The sequence below is a fragment of the Pantherophis guttatus genome, chromosome 3 (assembly GCF_059756535.1).
Source record: "Pantherophis guttatus breed Tessera chromosome 3, ASM5975653v1, whole genome shotgun sequence".
Classification (NCBI taxonomy): Eukaryota; Metazoa; Chordata; class Lepidosauria; order Squamata; family Colubridae; genus Pantherophis; species Pantherophis guttatus.
The window spans coordinates 82,273,411-82,291,331 of record NC_142065.1 but is presented as its reverse complement, the minus strand read 5'-3'; the positions used below and the strand labels follow the sequence as shown (position 1 = coordinate 82,291,331).

The 17,921-nt window shown below is 39.1% G+C and overlaps 1 protein-coding gene across 8 annotated transcripts in view; it reads left to right on the top strand.

Annotated features, from left to right (window-relative positions):
• The window catches only part of TGFBR3 (transforming growth factor beta receptor 3), a 151,575-nt gene that overhangs the window by 116,030 nt on the left and 17,624 nt on the right, over window positions 1-17,921 (top strand). For all 8 annotated transcript variants that reach the window (XM_034437215.3, XM_087889969.1, XM_034437217.3 and 5 more), the window contains exons 6-11: window positions 5,615-5,777; window positions 7,721-7,868; window positions 10,845-11,034; window positions 11,958-12,265; window positions 13,105-13,257; window positions 17,237-17,377. In XM_034437215.3, the coding sequence (XP_034293106.2) occupies window positions 5,615-5,777; window positions 7,721-7,868; window positions 10,845-11,034; window positions 11,958-12,265; window positions 13,105-13,257; window positions 17,237-17,377 (1,103 nt within the window). The remainder of the gene's footprint in view (window positions 1-5,614; window positions 5,778-7,720; window positions 7,869-10,844; window positions 11,035-11,957; window positions 12,266-13,104; window positions 13,258-17,236; window positions 17,378-17,921) is intronic.

Genomic DNA, 17,921 nt, shown 5'->3' with positions numbered 1-17,921 from the left:
TCTCCCCCACCCAAAAAAAAGTGGGTGGAAAAGTCTGTGTGTCTTATATAGTGAATATTGTGACAGGGTGGGGGGGAGGGGAGTTGATGTGGTACCAATCAGCTGTTCTAGAATGGGACGCAGTGGTGGGGGTGAATGGGCCACGGTGGTGAATGGGCCATAGCGAAGCGGTGGCGAACATGCTGTGCTGAACAAGCCATGGTGATTGCAAACAGGCTGCAGCAAAAGGGCTGTGATGGCTGCAAACGGGCCACAGCGGTGAACGGGCCAGATGAATACCGGATGGATGCTGGGAGGCAGAGGCAGATTTTTTTTTCTTGTTTTCCTCCCCAAAAGCTGGGTGCGTCTTATAGTCCGGAGAGTCTTAGTCTGAAAAATAGGGTAAGTCTAAGTGCTATTGTATTGCTATGCCACTCCCAACAGCAAATTGTGCTCTAAGGCCAAAGCAAAACTCAGCATCTGTATCTTTTATTTTAAGTGCAGAACACTCTAACCAGTTTAGCAGAGCTAAAAAACAAAACAAAAAACAAAGATAAGGGACAGAATTCATTAACCCTTAGATAGAAGACTTTCAGGGAATCTCTGGGTGGAAGGCTAGACTGGAAAATCCCAAAACACCTTGGGGGAAGACATAATGTTAAAGCAATTTGGTTTTGTTGCCATGAAATCTACCTGGGTATGTCCATATAATCACCAGAAGTCTAGTTAAGCTCAAAGGAGTCTTGACCTTTACCTACAATGTAGGTAATTTATTATTACACTATGATTGTCCCCTGCTGCTGAATTAATCCAAACAGCAAATGATTTAAGGTGATACCAACATGATGAAAGAAGCTGTCCCCTTTTTGATTTATTTATCTGCTGGTATTGATGACTGAAACAAGAGGACATTCTAGAAACACACAGTGAAGATACAAAATCTCCTGTAGTGTTTCTCATTCAAACGCGTGGTGATATTCTCAGAGAAGTGGTTGGAAAGCCATTTGCCCATTTAAAGACCGTGGGTTGCTTGCATTGAGAATCAATTTTGCACGTGTGCCTTTTGAGTACATTAATCTGAGTGCAAGATGGACATCTTCAGGATCACTTTCCATTGTCTGAATGGGAGGAGTTGGCAGAATATCTCTGCAGCTTTTGAGATCCCATCTGGCAGGATACTTAACAGATGTTTGGGGAGTGCTCTGTCAGACTCCGTGAATAGATTAACTTTCTCATGGTTTACACAGAAAGATCCTCTAGCTTTACTGGCTGAGGAATTCTGGGAGTTGAAGTCCACAAGTGTTAAAGTTGCCAAGGTTGGAGACTCCTGCTCTAGAGTGGAAGGCAAAGGGAGACTAAAACTGAGTTAGGGTGGAAAAGATTAAAGATAAAACTGCCAGTCTTGATCCATTCATACAATGTCTTTGGTATGATCAGATGTGAGTGACCATGTATGTATGTATGTATATATATATATGTATGTATGTATGTATGTATATATATATATATATATATATGTATATAATGTTTTCTCAGGTTTTCGCGGGTGTTTGTATGTAGGTCTTTGGTTATTCGGGTCTTCTCCCACGTAAAATTGGAAGTGTCTTGGCGACGTTTCGACGAAGTCTCATTCGTCATCTTCAGGCTGATGTTCTCGGCTTCGTGCTTCCAGGAGCAATGTGAGATCGCAGCTGTCTCTTCCTTTTAACTGCTAGTGGGGGTGTGAGCTGATTGGGTAGGAACTTGGCTGTGTTCTGATTGGGTGGAGGTGTGTTCTGATTGGTTAGGGGCTTGGCTGTGCTCTGATTGGATGGGGGGTTGGTTGTGCTCTGATTGGCTGGGGGGGTGTTCTGTTTGGGTGGGGACTTGGTTGTGCTCAGCTTAGTCTGAGTTGCAGGGGGATTTGAGCTGGTGAGCTGCGTTGTTGTTTGGCTTCCAAAGAATGGATTCCAAAGAAATAAGATCACCAACCTAATCCAAAAAGAAACCCCCACTAAAATCCAAGACAGAGAACAAGAAAACGGCAAAGCCCTCCTCCCATACATAAAAGGCACCACAGACAGAATAAGCAAAATCCTCCATAAACATAACATCAAGACAGCATTCTGCACAAACCGAAAAATATCCACCATCCTAAGGAACCCCAAAGACAAAATTGAGTTAGAAAATCAAGGAGTATATGAAATCCCATGCACCGCCTGCCCCACCACATACATCGGACAAACCAACAGACGAATAAGTGCACGCATAGAAGAACACAAGAACTCAGTCAGAAAAGAGGAACCAACTTCTTCCCTGGTCCAACACCTTAAAGCCACAGGACATGATATTGACTTTAAAAAGACCAGAACTATCGCCAAAACTGAACACTTTAACAACAGAATAATCAGAGAAGCCATCGAGATAGAAAAACGCCCACACAGCATGAACAAACGAGATGATACCTCCCGCCTACCAGCCATTTGGAAACCCGCCCTTATTGACAAACGAGTCCCTAACACGACGAATGACACCAGACCCACACTCACGAGAGCCACACAGGAGGTCACCACCACACATCCACGCAGAAAGCAGACTCAAACCCACACTGATAATGAACCACGACCAAGGACCAGAAGCCAGACCGCAGCTGCATCATTAGCCACTTTAAACCCCTCCAATCCATACATGAAGCAGACTGACACCCACCATGAAGAGCTCGCATGGCCACAAACACGAAGCCAAACAACAACAACAACGCAGCTCACCAGCTCAAATCCCCCTGCAACTCAGACTAAGCTGAGCACAACCAAGCCCCCACCCAAACAGAACACCCCCCCAGCCAATCAGAGCACAACCAACCCCCCATCCAATCAGAGCACAGCCAAGCCCCTAACCAATCAGAACACACCTCCACCCAATCAGAACACAGCCAAGTTCCCACCCAATCAGCTCACACCCCCACTAGCAGTTAAAAGGAAGAGACAGCTGCGATCTCACATTGCTCCTGGAAGCACGAAGCCGAGAACACCAGCCTGAAGATGACGAATGAGACTTCGTCGAAACGTCACCAAGACACTTCCAATTTTACGTGGGAGAAGACCCGAATAACCAAAGACCTACATATAAGTTGGATATTGGAAAGGTCAACCCAAACAATCAAAAGGCTGGAGGAATTCCCCTATAGGAAAAGTTTACAACATTTGTGGCTTTTAATTTATTAAAAAGACAAGGAAACAAAAATAATAGTTTAGTTCCTTTTCTATTTATTTTGTAAAGAGCGCTATCTGCTTTTCATGAAAATCATAATGATTCCAAAGTAGGATATAAAGCAGTTGTTATTGTTAGTTGCGAAGTCGTGTCCGACCCATCACGACCCCATGGACAACATTCCTCCAGGCTTTCCTGTCCTCTACCATCCTCTGGAGTCCATTTAAGCTCACGCCTACTGCTTCAGTGACTCCATCCAGTCACCTCGTTCTCTGTCGTTCCTTTCTTCTTTTACCCTCAATCTTTCCCAGCATTAGGCTCTTCTCCAATGAGTCCTTCCTTCTCATTAGGTGGCCAAAGTATTTGAGTTTCATCTTCATGATCTGGCCTTCTAAAGAGCAGTCAGGGTTGATCTCCTCTAGGACTGACCAGTTTGATCGCCTTGCAGTCCAAGGGACTCGCAAGAGTTTTCTCCAGCACCATAGTTCAAAGGCCTCAATTCTTTGGCACTCAGCCTTCCTTATGGTAAAATCCCATGGACAGTACCAAAATAAAGCAGAAATCCTAATTAAATATGATATGGAAGAAGTTGGAGATTGAGTTTCTCTCTCTCTCTTTTAAAATACAGGCAGTCCTTGACTTACAACAGTTCATTTAGTGACTGTTCGAAGTTACAACAGCACTAAAAAAAGTGACTTATGACCATTTTCACATTTACGACTGTATGGTCGCGTGATCAAAATTCAGACAGTTGGCAATGCCTCATATTTACGACGGTTGCAGTATACTAGGGTCATGTGACCCCCCCTTTGCAACTTTCTGACAAGCAAAGTCAATGGGGAAGCCAGATTCATTTAACAACCGTGTTACTACCTTAACAAATGCAGTGATTCATTTAACACCTGTGGCAAGAAAGGTCATAAAGTGGGACAAAATTCACTTAACAACTATCTTGCTTAACATCAGAAATTTTGGGTCATAAGTCGAGCAGTACCTGTATTGGAAGTTGTATTAAAAGCCAATGAACAGTGAGACATTCATACCATGTTTTATTGCTTTAATCAGCAATCTACAAAAATGGAGAAAAGGGATAAAAAAGAAAAGTGAACAGAGAGGGAAGCAAAGAAAAAATCATATGTTCCATATAAGGAATCAGATTAATGTCTAAACATGTAATTAGATCTTGAGTACATAAATTAATTTATTACACAGATCAAGAGCTAGTTCGTAACCAGAAAATGAATTTGTAATTTCCAGATTATAAATCTAGGGTTGCTTTGTCCTTCTAACATTGAAGAATGAATACAGTCTTTGCATGTATTCTTGATGCAGGATTGTATTTGGGGCAGTGGTGAAATCTAAATTTTTTTACTACCGGTTCTGTGGGCGTGGCTTGGTGGGCCTGGTGTGGCTTGGTGGGTGTAGCAGGGGAAGGATACTGCAAAATCTCCATTCCCACCCCACTCGGGGGCCAGCCAGAGGTGATATTTGCCGGTTCTCCGAACTACTCAAAATTTCTGCTACCGGTTCTCCAGAACCCGTCAGAACCTGCTGGATTTCACCCCTGATTTGGGGATATTTGTCTGTTGTATTTTTGCATGTGTGTTGTTATAAATAACTTGAGCTCTGTGAATAGAGTTCTTGTTTTCAGAGAAAGTGTTCCATAGGTAGCAGTGGTGATTCTGAAAGGTCAAAAGTTGAGCATCTGTGGTCTAAATTGACAGTTCCCTAAGATAAGTCATCCTATGTGTGCATTAGGTGGAACTAGCACAAAGTGTGTCACTCTCTCTGTGATTGCAAGCCTGGGTTAAGGCAAATTTGGAAACATTGGTTTGGAGGAATAAGGGGATTTGTTTTTCTCAGTCTTTAACCATTTTCTGGCACCAAAGCTTTGCTCGAGATTTGAAATGGTGTGAGAAATTGTATCCATTATTCTGACACCTGATGTGCATATTTAAGCTAGACTGAGCTTTGCTATTCTTTACCCTTAATTATGAATTCTGTAATATAAAAACTTTGGATCTCCATGTTAATTGTTGAATTGTAACTCTGTTAACAAAAATGTACTATAAGCAGAAAAAAAGGCTTGAATAACATGAACTGCACACACGGAAAATGCCGAAAATTAGATTTCTCTCCAGGCCTCTTACTCTGCACTTGAACAAATAAAATCAAATAGAAAAAGGAAGGAGAATTTTGACTTTTAGCACACATGAGATTTCTCTAATGTCTTACAGGTTGTGGTATAAATTACTACATTTTGGTATGACTTAAAATTGATTAAATTTGTAAAAATGTACAAAAGGGAAGGATCAGTTCTGAACACAAAAGAATATCATATTTTGTTTTGGCATCACTGCAAATGTAATTGGTATAATTGCATTTGATAATCTCAGGTAATTAAAACCAATGTATGAAATAATTTATCTTTTTCTCTTTTTTTTAGTTCAATTTTTTCCTACAACATGCAACATAGAAAAGAACTTTATTTCTTTAAACTATCTTGCGGGATACCTACAACCAAAGACAGCAGAGGGATGCATTATCTCTAGTGTGGCCCACGATAAAGAAGTTCATATAATTGAACTTATTGCACCTGATTCAAACAGGTAAAAGTTTTAAATCAAATTATATTTCTCCAAACTGGGAAGGAACTGATTTCAGCCCTACAGCAGTTTTAAAGGCACCAAGCCTCATATTGTAAAAGCCATATAAAAAGTATAAAAGTACAAAATATTCAAGTTGAGACTAGATTTTATAGACATTAGAGAATAAGTAGAAAACTAACCATTTTATAATTGAAACTGATATATTGATGTTTTAATGTCATAAATTCAACATCTTTGACCTAACATTTCAAACACGGGATAAATCTAATGAAGCAAATCAAATTAGATGTGGTATTTTCTCTTAAAATGATGGTTTCAGTGCCAAATTGTAATAAACACAAAAGTCAGCTGTATAAAGGATTGGACATCTGGCTTAAACATGCAGCACGCAATAATTGGGCATAAGTTTAAAAGTTGTTCAAAGTTCTCTTTGCTTCCAAATTCTACCATGATTAGGATTATATGATGGATATGTACCTTTTCTTATAAGAAGCTGTCATAGCTGGTGACAATAAGGTTGGTATTTTAGGGGAATGAATCTGGTGGGTTTCAAAATTTTTTACTACTGGTTCTGTGGGTGTGGCTTGGTGGGCATGACATGGCTTGGTGGGCGTGGCAGGGGAAGGATACTGTAAAATCTCTATTCCCTCCCCAATCCAGGGGAAGGTTACTGCAAAATCCCCATTTCCTTCTGATCAGCTGGGACTCAGGAGGCAGGGAATAGATGGGGGCAAGGCCAGTCAAATTTTTACTACTGGTTCTCCAAACTACTCAAAATTTCTGCTACCGGTTCTCCAGAACTGGTCAGAACCTGCTGAAACCCACAGTGGAATGAATGCCAGAATCTGGGGGCAGAGTTAAAAGGGGACTCAGCCTAGAATCCCTAATAGCCACAGGGGAACTAAATCCAACCCCTCCTTGAATCCTGTTGCTCCTTATCTAACTCCAAGCAGGCACCATTAGTTAAGAATATTCCTGTGCAAAGACACGAGTAGCAATAAATCAGTTTAATTGGACCTTCACCTGGGCCTGACTGTTATCTATTTATTCTTAACTCAGAAAAACTCAGGAGGGTTGGTCATGATTCCTACTAGGTGGGAAACTACTGGGAAATGCTGAAAATTAAACTAGAAAGTTGATCAGACATCATGGGAGAAGGTAATATAGAGACCACATACACATTTTTGTTAAGAAAATTATCTACCAAGAATTGAATAGTTTTATGGAGCTGGCATAAAAGAGACATAAATTAGTATTCCAAAGAATAAAAGGGAATAGTATAAAGTTGTAAAGGGGTTGAGAAGAGGGAATAGGGCTCACAATCAGGAGTTGGAGAGCAAGAAATTGGCTATTGGTTTAAAACTGGCAACACAATCCAGATATGACAGAGCTGTCATATCTGTGTGTCATTTTAAATATAAAGTAAAGCTGCAAATATTCAGTAATTTTGTGTATGTAGATTTGCTTCTAAAATCCAGCGAGCAGATTGAACTCTTCAGTCTATTTTGCTGTTTGCCAAACTATGGTTTGAAGAGACAGCAAAGTGACTTTTGTTTCATATTACATACCAAAGGGAACAGAAATATAAAATCTTCATTTAAAACTTCTGGTGCAAAAGAAGATAGCTCTTTTGTGGAGATGTGAAAAGCCAGCTCTAAGTGGTTTTCTTGAACTGACACCAAAACAGAGAAAATGTGCACTCTTTAAATGGGAAAGACAAGCTTTTGAGGAGCATTATTAGCGTAAAAAGTATGTTGTTTCCATTGTTATTTAAAATTGTTCTAGCAAGTGTGGCGGAACAGTCTGTTTTGCACATGCTGGACGTCTGGGATAACCTCCAGTGTTTTAATCTACTGGCCAGACACTGGGAACATGATGGATTGGAAGAAGGTTGAGAGCAGAAATTTTCTGGCATGCTGGCTGACTCTGCCTTGCTTTTCCAGTGCTTTCCAGGTGGATATCATCATTGACATCAGACCATCTCGGCCAGACACCACACTTGTCAGGGATCTTGTACTTATCCTCAAGTGCAGAAAGTCTGTCAACTGGGTCATCAAATCCCATGACGTACAGGGGAGGTTGGAAGCCATTGTAAGTAGATACTGCCCTGTTTTGTGATGTGGAGGAGGCATGGGTCTGTTAACAGCTCGTGCCTTGCTGTGAACAAGGAAAGGCCTGATAACAGATGGCTGACTAAATGTCTCCCCCTCTTTTGCTAATATTGTTGGCGCTTTGTTTTCTCCTAACTGACCAAGCAGCCTGCTACTGTGTAAGGCAGGGTTGGGGAACGATGGCCCTTTTATGACTTGTAGACTTCAACTCCCAGAATTCCTGGCTGGCTCAAGATTTCTGGGAGTTGAAGTCCACAAGTTATAATAGGGTCTTCGTTCTCCATCTCTGGTGTAAAGGATGGATCAACGTTCATTTCTGAAAGCCTTTATAAACCTCAGGGATGCATTGCATCCTATTCTGAGCACCTGTTGACTTTGAACCTTTTTTTTTTCAAGCTCTTCATTCAACAAGAATCAAGTTGTTAAATAATATTATTATTTAAATATTAATAACAATAGCACTTAGACTTATATACCGCTTCATGGTGCTTTACAGCCCTCTCTAAGCGGTTTACAGAGTCAGCATATTGTCCCCAACAATCTGGGTCCTCATTTTTACCGACCTCGGAAGGATGGAAGGCTGAGTCAACCTTAAGCCTGATGAGAATCGATCTGCCAAACTGCTGGCAGCCGGTGATCAGCAGAAGTAGCCTGCAGTACTGCACTCTAACCACTGCGCCATCACAGCTTCTTAAGAGCAATTGAAAGGGGAAGAGTCCCATGTATGTGAAGTTCCTGTCTTGTTCCAGTCACAGTTCTAAAAGCTGAAGGAATTCAGTGGCTATCCGATTCCTTCTGCTCTCAAGAATGCATTCATAAATGAAACCATCTATCTTCTATCTATCTGTCTGCCAGTTTAATTTATATGGCTGCTTATGTCACAAATGTAATTCTGGGAGGCATACAGTAAAACCAACAATTGCATAGAGCAGTGCTCACCAGTTGTCAGTTACGCACAGTATTGCTAAATAGGGTATTTCTCAGTGACAATAGCTCCAGTTTAGACAGTGTTAGTATCAGCATTTTGAGGCAGGTGCTGGGATCTCGTTACATAATGTTAGAATCTCCTACTCTTAAATAGAGTAAAAATGAATGCTTCTGAGCAGCTTTATGCAACTAGATGTAACAGTCCTTTTCATTTCTCACAGCTACCTTCTTGGGACCTTGTGAAAAATGAAAACAATTGCTAGAAATACTCCAGTTAGGCCCATCAAGAGGACTCCAAGGCAGCCTAAACCTTGTTTACATAGGACTTTTGTGATAGATTTGCTGCTCAAGAAAATCAGATTTCTACCACTGCATGAGGATGTTTAAGTAAAATCACACCATGCTAAGAGGTGCGATTACAACTTTAGACTCAGATGTATGTTTAAAATCAATAACACTTTGAAGGGCTTTTACTGAAGTGGAAGGCAAAGAGAAAGCATTGGCTGAATTGGGATGGGATGTCCTACAGTCTCAGGGTTGCTTGAAAAAGAGAAACAAGAATAGAATAGAATAGAATAGAACAGAACAGAACAGAACAGAACAGAACAGAACAGAACAGAACAGAACAGAACAGAACAGAACAGAACAGAACAGAATAGAATAGAATAGAATAGAATAGAATAGAATAGAAATTTTTATTGGCCAAGTGTGATTGGACATACAAGGAATTTGTCTTGGTGCATATGCTCTCAGTGTACATAAAAGAAAAGATACGTTCATCAAGAATCATAAGGTACAACACTTAATGATAGTCATAGGGTACAAATAAGCAATCAAGAAACAATATCAATATAAATCGTAAGGATGCAAGCAACAAAGTTACAGTCATAAGTGGAAGGAGATGGGTGGTGGGAACGATGGGAAGATTAATAGTAGTGGAGATAGTTTGACAGTGTTGAGGGAATTATTTGTTTAGCAGAGTGATGACGTTCAGGAGAAAATAAAATGAAAGGAGAAAGGTATGTCAGAAAGGGAAAATGAGCCCACTACAGGGGCTACCAAGAACATTCTACTCAAATGAGGTCTATTGTTATCCCACTATCTTGAGTACTATACATAATTCCTTTTATGCAGCAAAGCATGATTTCTGAGTAACAATTTTCCAACTATTGCTTAAATGCAACATTGCTAAAGTGTCCTGGTTTGGAGATTCTCAGAAGCTTTTTGTAAATGTTAAGGGAACTTGGATGTACATATAATGTTTTATTTTTATTGCACACTTTAATATATTGCTCTAATTGTATTCATTGCCTTAGTGGAAGATATATATATTTTCAAAGACTTAAAGTTTACTTGGGGATGATCTTCAGTTTTGCAGATGGTTCCCTGTTTGTCCAAACATTCTGACGTCAACAATTACAATTTAATTCAAATCCTGCTGCCTGATAGGGGCAGGTGGTAGAGGAAAGAGGATCTCATATCCTGCCAATCATTGGTAATGAATTATAAGCCATAAGAATCATTACAGTGTCTTTTCTCTCCTTTCCCCAATTGACTGGAAATTCTGAGAACTGAAGTTCAAACATACTTAGAGAGCATCAGGTTGCAGAAAGCTGTTGCAGTATGTATTTCCTCTCAATTATCCCTTGGCAGGGAGGATCTCATTCTGGTTGCTGAGTGCAGTTATGGTAAAAGGCATTATATGATGTAATCAACCCGTAGAGCCATTTTATATGTTGCGGTTATCAATAGAAGAATCTCATGAAGCGGTGAGATTCTGTCATGTGGATATTCCTCAGTTAAAATTGTTTGAACATATCTTACACATTACCCACTAATTTTTGTTCCTTTTGATAAAATTCCTTGTGTGGACAAGAAAACATTGATTGAATGGTATAAAATGAATGAACGAAAGCAAAGTTTGAACTGAAGTGATAGTTAACTAAACCTTTCAATTTACAAAAAAATTAACTTTTGTAAGAAACAAAACTCTTATCTAGGACTACAAATTTTATTTTCTATTTTATAGACATCAAATGGGGTTGGCTTTGGAAAAGAAACCGAACGCTCTATGGCAATGAGCAAAACCATAGTGTTTGATATGCCTTCCTCTCATGAGAATTTGATTGCCTGGGCATATGACCATGGCCACTACCCAGTTACTACTTACACAAAAGCACCCCTTGCTAATAGATTTCACCTACAACTTGTGGATGCAGGTAAGGAAGAACATCAGATCGTATTAAATACAACAATATTCTTTTGTTCCCTTTGATCCATTTTTCCAAAGGTCTTGAATTGAGAAGATACTTGATGGGCATTTTTGCTCCCAGAAGTTACAGTGCGGAATGCTACATTTGTGAGATGATTCTCAGCTTTGTACTTTATTTTTCAAACGTTCTGTTGTCCTGAGCTAAGGATGCTGAGGGAATACAGGCTTTTATATTTTGCATACCATGCCAAGGCTGTTTTTACCCCTCCAAGAACAAGGAAATAAAAGGAAGCTAGTTTTTCAAGAGGGAAACAATACCAGGCAAGTTGAAGGAAAGAAGAGGAGATACCTTCATTGTTGTTTTCTGTGAAGAAAGAGAAGTGTCAGATCCTAATTGTACTTTAAATAGCAATCTTAACTTAATGTCTGTTTCATGCATCCTGCTAAGTCGGCATTTGTTATAGCGATTTGTTATAACCATGATTTGTTGAGAAAGCCAGGAACAAGCCAAAGCCAGTTTTGCCGAAAAGATTTATTGGGTAAATTCCTAGGATTTTTCTCTTTGTTACTTCTGCCAGGAACAACAAGAGCTAAATTGAGTTAAAGACAAATGTAGGAATAAACCAGTGTTACACATTCAGACATAATAAGTCACGGTTAAAACAAGCTGGGAATCACTGTATCAAACATTGACTTGTTGCAAGAAAAATAGGGCAAAGAAACTATTTCTTGGGAAAGGAAAGGAAAAAAAATAATATCATGGTTTAACATGTCCCAAATGTGCTTTTTTAATCATGAAAAAGCCATGACCTGGATGACTGAGAATCTCCATAGACATGGTTTAACATGCTATGTGAACTAACCAGTGCATGATTCTAGTTATGAATAAGTTGCATGGAATTACTATTTGTAATTTTTCTCTTTCTGTAGAAGAAATGAATGATGAAGAAGAAGAAGATTTCCTTCCACCAGAGCTGAAGGAACTGCTGCATGGCATTAAATCCCCTCCAACCTCACGTTTGAACGAAGACATGCATTTCAGTTTTCTTCATGAGAACAACCAAGGCTCCTTGCCGTCAGCCGATACGGTTGACCCAATCATGGCCAGCCATGGTTTTGAACAGCTTCTTCCAAGAGACCCGGAACCAGAAGAAGTGCAGGGTAGCGTTGATGTTGCCATGTCTGTGATATGTAACGATACATCCATGATGGTAGCTGTAGCAAAAGACTCACTGGAGGTTAGTATGCTATTTTAATTTCATTTCAAAATGAATTATTTTGGATTCTGGATCGTCATATGAATACCGGTGCAAGTCTGGTATCATCACAACTGCTTTGTATTGCTTGGAGTTCCCCTTGTTTGTTCTGATGACTATGGTTCTGCTGAACCTCAAAGCAAAAGCCAAGGCAAAAGTTGTTCTTCTCGTCAGCTCAGCAAGAGTCATGTGATCTAAGGGGCCATTAGTATTCCATTTGGCTCTAAAAAGTATTAACGCTCAGCTGAGTCCACAGTCTCAGCATTGCAGCTTTTCTTCAGATACGGCTCAAAGCGTAGTCAAGAGAATAAAGTCATAGTTTTGAGATAGTAGAATGGACTGGATCATTTCAAATAGCTGGTCGCTTTTTGTAAATCTCTCTCCATTTAAAAGTCCACTCATATAGAAATCCCATGGAGAAGAAATGGAGAAGTGTACTGCCTTCCTCCCTTCTATAATAGCTTTTATACATGTAAAGAAGCTTCATTTTGTTTCTAACTGGATGGGAACTTCAAAAATCCTATTTCTCTACAGTATTATATTCTGAAATGTTCAAGTCTACTTTACAATCTCAGGATCTTGAAATTTCATTCTACTGAATGGGTAGACTATCCAGTTGCTTATTGGCTGAATACCTGCCCTGCTTGTTTCCTACTTCATTCATTGTGACAGCAAAAATAATCATACAATAGATTTCCAATACAGAATTTCTCAGTGTCGGAGAAAATGCTTGATACCAGTTGTTGCCTTTTGTCACTGTCCTTTGCAGTTCTGATCAGTGGTTCGGGTATAACCATTTGTCTTGTTCTGTTTTCTTTTAGGCTAGTGGTTTCATTGGGACACAGCTCTCTCTGTTGGATCCTAATTGCAGAGCTAAAACAAACAGGACCCATTTTATTCTGGAGTCATCTTTGCACGATTGTGGGACCCGACAGATTCCCTATCCTTTGGATAACGTCGTCTATCTCAACTCTGTAAGTCTCTTATCTCCTAGAATACTGAGATGGAATCCCAAATCTCTCTTTCTGCACCTCAGCTCTTAGAAGACATTAGGAGGAGCAGCACAGATTAGTTCTGAGCTGTTTCTCCGATGCAAAGCTAGCGAAATCTGTTCCACATCTTTTTCCAGATTTATATCTAAAAACAGTGATGGGCAAAATACACAAGATGGGAGGAATATTTCCTAGCGACTTTTTAGTTCATTATAATATCTTTCATCCGACACATATGATACCATCAGTGGTGGGTTGCTACCGGTTCGCCCCAGTTCGGGCGACCCAGTAATAGTGGCAGCGGGAGGCTCCGCTCACCCACCCAGACGTCATCAAATACGCTCTGCACATGTGTGCAAGCGAATTGGTAGCAAAGGTAAGTGAAACCCACCACTGGATACCATATATAATGTTGACTTCTAACAAGAGACAGTGGGATGGTAGCACTATCTCATTTCATTCTTCAAATATGCCTATATATGTCTGTGAACTAAAACTCCCCCATCCCGCTTTTGATTGTCTGAATTTTGGCATATCTTTGTTCCTGAAAATTACAAGAACTTAATGTGGGTACTGTTGACTTATCGACAGGGTCTGATCTTTTGTCTGTTATTTCTGAAGTAAAGTCATCCAACCTGCAGACTTACATACCGCTTCACAGTGCTTTACAGACCTCTCTAAGCGGTTTACAGCAGTGGTGGGTTTCAAACATTTTTTACTACTGTGGGTGTGGCTTGGTGGGCGTGGCAGGGGAAGGATACTGTAAAATCTCTATTCCCTCCCCACTCCAGGGGAAGGTTACTGCAAAATCCCCATTTCCTCCCGATCAGCTGGGACTCGGGAGGCAGAGAATAGATGGGGGCGGGGCCAGTCAGAATTTTTTTAATTGATAATTTTTATTATAACACATATATGACATTCACATAACATACAACATATATATATCTTATCATTTTTAAGCATTGTTTCATCATGGTCTTCCTTCTATTATTTTGTCTTTTCCCCCCTATGTCTTCATTTCATTCCTCTCTTTCCCCCCCCCCCCCCCCCATTGTCCTTTTTTTTTTTTCTCTTTCCCCCTGGCGGGGCCAGTCAGAATTTTTACTACTGGTTCTCCAAACTACTCAAAATTTCTGCTACCGGTTCTCCAGAACTGATCAGAACCTGCTGAAACCCACCTCTGGTTTACAGGGTCAGCATATTGCTCCCAACAATCTGGGTCCTCATTTTACTGACCTCAGAAGGATGGAAATGATCATGCTAGAAGACCCTCAAATGTTTCTGAAGCTGTTTGCCATGGAGGAATGGGCCAAAATTCCTACAGAACAATGTAAAAGACTGATCACTAAGAACTGGAACTGTTTGGTTGCAGTTATAACAACTAAAATGGTGCAACTAGTTAAGGAATCTGTGAATTTTATTTTTTCATTCTAGCACTTTGCCACTTTGTTTAGGACATATACGAAGCAAGTGTGAAATTTTAATATTAGTTTGTCACACAGATTCTATTTCAGTAGAGAATATATATCTGATAACATTCAGGGGCAAAGGTATGCAAAGATCTGAACAAGGACAAATATTTTTATAGAACTGTATGATATCTCTTTCAGTTGCCCATCATTGTTATATGGGATTGGGGTGAGAGTATTTGAATAATTGCAATAATTTTTCAATACTAGACGCAAGCATGAACTTATTTAGAAGTAAACCAAATACAGTAATTTGACAATTCCAAAGTTATATTTTAAGTTAAATCATAGTATATATGCTTTTGAATGGGGTATTTCCTGGTGTATCCTAGTTATGTTAAATATATTTTCAATGTTAATGTATATTCGGCGCTGGAAATTTGAATCCAATTGATTTTTCCAAGTGTGTAAGCAGCTATGCAAGTTATTGTGCCCAAGTAAGATTTTTCCCTTCAATCTGGTTCAGCATTTTCACTGTGACTTGGGTGGATGTTGGCCAGTTCAGGTAAACAAGCATAGCTATTGGCTTTTGTAATTTCAGCACATAGTGACAATTTTGGCAAATGAAGAAAAAATTGTTGTCCAATTCAAATATAGCTAAGGCAACCTGATCAGACATAGCCTTATCCAATTATTTTTTCAAAAGGCCATTTAAAATCCTTTATTGGCTAGAGCTTTTGGCATTTGATCTAGAGATGCACCCAACAAAAACTATAGATCAACAGGCTGTGGAAAAATACATCTGGATCTCAACTCAGCAGTTGGACTGCTATCTTTAAACATTAAATTGATCTCAAAAGCACAGATTTTTCTTAGTACTCGGACCAATTTCTAAATCACTGAAACTAGCAGTGAATTATGCACAAATGCCTGAAAAACGTCAAAATATCTTTTGTGTGTCAACCATCTGTCATGTGGGAAAACAAAGGTAGAACTAAATTGAAGAAACGCTGCATCATCAGGAAACCCAGAAGAATATGTAGGAAACATTTGTGTATGAAAAGCAAGTAGAAAATGAGTAATGCGCTCAATAGGGGAGTTAAATTGAGAAAGGGTTTTATTTTGTTGTTTTTAAAAAAGTGGTAAAAACTTTAATGTGTATAACAGGGAGGAAAAAATACAAAAGAAAAGTAAAAAGAAGAAAATTCACTTTTTTTGTGTGTGCTTCAAAAAAAAAAAAGAAAGAAATACTGAAATAATATAAAGTTACAGCTCTTTGCCTACTAAATACTGTGATGATTATTAAAAAGTAGGATATATGCAAGTCCAGTTCAATGAGCCATTACTTTTTTGAAATGCGGTATATGTTATAGTTTTACCAGAAAGAGGAGTAAAACTGCTGGTATATTCATTTCTGTGCCAATACTTGGACAGCTTTTTAAAGCCAATATGTTACTGCTATTACACTCCAGGTTTGGAAGTCAAACAATAAGCCTATTTTTACCATGATGCAGATAGATAAATTGACTGACTGGAAAGATATAGGGGTTTAGATCCTGGGGTAGCCCTTTCTAATAGTAATATTAAGTATCTTCCTACAAGACGAATGTTCAGCATCATTTAGAAACTCGCCATACTATATGTACTTCCTCTTTTTATTCTCTATTGAAAAGAAAAGGAATCATTCAGCATTCATTTACCTTTGACCAATTCCTGACAAGTTCTGGGCAAACTAGCAATCACAGTTTAAATAAACTGTAATCAACTGCAAAAGTTAAGGTGAACTGTTCTTAAGCAATCCTGCTGACCAGAGTGTCAGGGTTCTGACCGAGTTGACACAGATCATACAGATAGTCCTCAACTTATGACCACAATTGAGCCTCACATTTCTGTTGCTAAGTGAGATATTTGTTAAGTGAATTTTGTCCCACTTAAGACATGTGAATCACTGCAATTGTTAAGTTAGAAATACAGTTGTAAAATGAATCTGGCTTCCCCATTGATTTTGCTTGTCAGAAGGTCACAAAAGGTGATCACATGACCCCTGTCATAAATATGAGTCAGTTGCCAAGCATCTGAATTTTGATCACATGACCATTGGGATGCCACAACAGTCGTAAGTTTGAAAAATGGTTATAAGTCAATTTTTTCAGTGCCGTTGCAACTTTGAATGTTTACTAAATGAACTGTTGTATGTTAAGGACTACCTCTATAGCCTTTTTCATAGGCTCCTTCTTCAGTTTGCATACTGTACACAAACTAAAGCAAATTTTCCCCAATCTGTAAACTTCCTGAAACTGCCTAGTCAGCATATCCCCAGGAAGAGGCTAAAATTTGGGAAAGCAGAGGGCATTTCCTATGAATGTGGTTATTATTTTGATCTAAGATAAGCTTAAAACAATAGGTAACAGACCGTACTCTCTACTATCAATAATATTAGATCTTTCTTGTAACCAACTTTTCCTGGCATGTTTCTGATCAAGTGACAATCAGAACCCCAAACAGCTTTGACAGTTGTTGTCGTTTTTCCCCCTTTCTCCATTTTGTTAAAGATTGTTATCCAGGTGTCACCATCAACTGAAGCTAGTGGTTGGCTGGTTGATTATGAAGACATGGAATCGGGGGATAATGGTTTCCCTGGGGACACAGATGAATCAGATATCACCTTTTTCAGTCGGCCTGTAATTGTTGTGGTATGTATTGATTAGCCATCATTTGGCTTGAGAATATAGAAGACTGATATTATTTCTTAGAACTTTGATTTTTAAAGTATTTGATAAACAACATTTATGATGCATGGGCTGATTGAAACACTTTTCCATGTACCTGTGAATTATATATCTTTTATTGGATCAGGAACCAGAGTACTAATCTCCTCCTTCCAATTTCAAAACAATGTCAGTTTTTCATGCTGTTAAGGTGTGAATAGTTTCTGTGTTTTCCCAGTGAACCTTTTCTTTCGAAATAGACTTTTTTGGTTTTAAAAAAAGCTTGCCAATATTTAGGCTTCCCTCATTTATCCTATCTCACCATCTGTTCTTTGCTCAAAATGAGAAATTCACCCGAAGCATTTTATTTCTGTTGGGTTGTCTGTATCTAAGAATGTATGTCTTTCTTGCCATAAATTTAGTGAAGAAGATTTAAATTGCTGTTAATGAGGTCAGAGAGTATTGTTTGTTTGTGTGTATTCATAAGGATTTTATGGTACCACTCATGAGAGGGTTAGACAGGAAAATA